We start from the raw sequence: 3,464 nt of genomic DNA, 5'->3' as shown, positions 1-3,464 counted from the left end.
GCACATAGTCCAGTTAGGATTGTAAATTTAGCTGTCTTCCACACGAACATGTACATTTTAGCAATGATAAACTAATGAAATGTTGCTTCTTGATATGTCCTCTTCTGTGCCTTTAAAGTCAATGAGTTGGGTGGGCATGTAGTCCAAATATTGCATCTGCATGTGATTGTACATATGCAATGCACCCAGTGTTTGTATATGTAATGTACTATTGGGCACATAAGTGTTTCTCCAGGTGGGAAAAATCAACTACAGAGTTATAGATCCATTAGTAAAGATTAATCATCTGTGTGGAACATGCTGATCTTAATTTATTGGCACAGGCCAGAACTTCAAAATACCATTAAATTTCTTGTTAATGGCGAAGCAATGCAAGCAATCCACCTGTATGTGTGTTTAAATACTTGAAGTACAACTATAAGTAGTAAAGCAAGAATTACAAGCAAACAAACAACAAAGAAACAAACAACCTTTACTTGTCACATACACAATTATACAGAGCACAACATGTAGTGAAATGCTTGTTTCTGAGCTGTGGGAAATTATGTCAGTGTTTAGAAATATTTAGACCTAACTATAAATTTCACACATGGCATTTTCCCCTATTGGTGTGACATTATATTAAATATTAAACTAATGCAACAGGCACCATTCCAGACTTAATGATACTGACATAAACTGACGTGGCTTATTTCTACAGATTTATAGACAGTCTAAATTCTTAAAGAAGATATTTTTATAAACAGATCTGATAAAAATCTCTTTATGTTTTGTGTCATTATCTGACAGGATTCAAAGTCAACAAACTAAACCTGCTGCTTATTCAAATCTGAAAACACCTGTGTGTGTCCTCAGTCAGACTGTGTATAGGTGAATGAGGTCATTTAGAAGGCTTAGAATCACTGACCAAATATAATCTGCAAAAACGGATCTTTGAGTAAGCATTTGATGAACTTAGCTTTGGAATCACATTCTGCTTGATGTGAGCAGCTGTGTCATGTCATCACCAATATCGGATGTCTGCTTATAAATAGTAGCAACTGGTTTGTAGATGCAGATCTGCATGTAGGTCTCTTATGCTATTTGAATTTACAGAAGCATTTGATTTCGTACTTTTCTTCACCACAATCAGTACCAATAAGTTTCCACCGAAAAATAGTTACATTTACTCTAAGTTTATTTATTGTGTAAAACATTCATCTTGTCATAAAGGTATGGAGTTAAAGCGTGTATTGTATTGTTGTCAAAGTTTACCTTCATATTGCTTTTTCTCTGTAGCCATTGCAAAATAACCTGCATGACAACCTGCAACAACACAGAAAATCTGAGTCATGGACTGAAATTAATCTAAAAAATCTACAAATGTCACTGATATGATAAACCTAGACTAAGTTTTACTATGTATAGTAAATCGTGTGATTTACTATATGTGCACAAAGATCTTTGTGAGTAACTTTTTCCACTCACACATACAAAGCAATATGAAAATTCCATCGTACAACTTCACAAATGTTGTATTTTTTTGCTTTCAAGAAGCTTCCTGTGGATACAAATTTTTCATTCTCTTTCATGTTATTAAACAAATATGCTGCAATGTTTTCAAAGTTCACATGCTACTAAAAATCTCGGACAACTCCCCTTTGTGTGGCACCAAGATTTTTCATTTAAAACATGTTTTTTTTTCTTCTCACTGATCAGAAAAGCTCATCGTCATGGTCACACATCCCTTTGGTGTTTCTCGTTGCTTTGTGAATGCAAACATCTTTTAAAATGCAGGATAAATACTGTAGCTATGTAGCAAAGGTTATTGGAAGATTGATCTAAATTTATTTTAATTCCAGTGTTCAATTGGGCATTGAAATAGCATCCATGTAATCAACATTCAAATGTATTAAAATAAAAAGGTTTTATGACTTGTCCACATTTTCGCTGTAAGTGTCATGATTCTTATCTATGAACACATTTTCACTTCATTGACGCTTTAATTACCTATGCCAGGCCCCATGTTAAACTGAAAGGTGCAAAAAGAAAATTTGCCTACTGAATACAGCATACAAAATCAGGACAAGTGCAATATGCAAAAGCCTTTCATTTCTGCCATCTGTCACTTGAACATGTTAAAAAAACGCCTTCAGCTTCAGCATCAACCATTAAAGTATTGCCCAAATGTCTACAAACAGCAGCTAGTTAGGTTGAAGAATCAAACAAACATTCACTGAAGACTATTTGCATGGTGAGTGCTGTTTAATGACTTCTGTGGTACATGTATATGTTAGACCTTGTTAGACTTTGGTATTTCCAGCAGTTGCTGATTATATTTAGAATTGGGTTTAAAAACAAACAAAATCAGCTGCTTTAGACTTTGTGAATTACTTGAAACAATTCAACTATTTTTTTCTTATCATCATTCAATTGACTTCCTTAAAGAATTTGGGATGAAGAAGTATTGGTCTTGCCCTTTGGTCACATATAGACATACATACTTCTGTAACTTAAACTGACTTATTTCCATTGTTTGATGTTCTTGAGCTCAGCCCCTCCATTTATCCTGTCTTGTTTTTTTTTTACTTTCAGGCAGCATGTCCACCAACACCTCCTTCAACATCTCCAATTTATTTGCTGATTTACTGACTTACTGCTCAGAATCCAGAACTAGTCATCTGATCTTCACAGCTTTCTCTGTGTCCAACATCTCACTTCTCCCTCTCTTCATCTATGTTCTCTACGTGGGCTACCAGCGATGGAGAAAACAACTTTCTGGTTTCACAGCAGTGATGATGAGCCACTCTGATATCTTCACCTATAATGTGATTGCACTAGAGCTGATAGCTATTCTGGGGACTTTCTTTTATTGTTTTGGTGCTTTGATAAATGATTCACAGATAAAACAGGTAGGACAGGACATATTTGCTTTCTCTTCACCTGGGCAGAATCTATTTCACGTCCTCACCTGCATAGAGCGCTACCTGGCTGTTGTTCACCCCATTACTTACTTGGGTCTGAGACAGGAGGGTGGGGTGAGGGTCAGAAACATCAGCACTGGGTGTGTCTGGCTGTTTTGTTTTGTATCACTCAGTTTTAGTAAATTGTTCAACAAATTTCTGGCTTTCACGACACATTGCTGCCTCTTGGTTTTCTACGTATGTGTTGCCACTTTTTGCAGTCTCTCGGTTCTCTGCATTTTAATTCGTCCAGGCCCAGGGAAAGGGGATCAGGAGAGAGAGCGCATGGACCAAACAAAGAAGAGGGCTTTCCACACAATCACTGCCATAATGGGAGCGCTGTGGTTGAGATTTGTGGGAATCCTGGTCAGTAGCCAACTTAATGAATCAGTCCAGAACCTCACTGCATGTGCTGTGGTTGTGTCTGCAGTCTGGCTTACTGTGCCCTGCAGTCTGGTATTACCACTACTGTTTCTACACAGAGCAGGGATACTAACCTTTTGCAAAAAGACCACTGAATGA

At 36.8% G+C, this 3,464-nt stretch overlaps 1 protein-coding gene across 1 annotated transcript; it reads left to right on the top strand.

Moving 5' to 3' along the window:
- The first annotated feature begins 2,579 nt into the window (after window positions 1-2,579).
- LOC146635472 (uncharacterized) lies at window positions 2,580-3,464 on the top strand. The gene has a single exon (XM_085350128.1). The coding sequence runs from the start codon at window positions 2,580-2,582 to the stop codon at window positions 3,462-3,464; it is 885 nt and encodes a 294-aa protein (XP_085206254.1).

The sequence above is a fragment of the Diplotaxodon limnothrissa genome, linkage group LG3 (genome assembly GCF_057381915.1).
Source record: "Diplotaxodon limnothrissa isolate DT_005_m linkage group LG3, D_limnothrissa_male_GT1.1, whole genome shotgun sequence".
NCBI lineage: Eukaryota > Metazoa > Chordata > Actinopteri > Cichliformes > Cichlidae > Diplotaxodon > Diplotaxodon limnothrissa.
This window is presented reverse-complemented; position numbering and strand designations above follow the sequence as displayed.

What these genes read in the sequence shown, in the direction of transcription:
- LOC146635472 (XM_085350128.1), top strand. Translation starts at nt 2,580, where the DNA reads ATGTCCACCAACACCTCCTTCAACATCTCCAATTTATTTGCTGATTTA.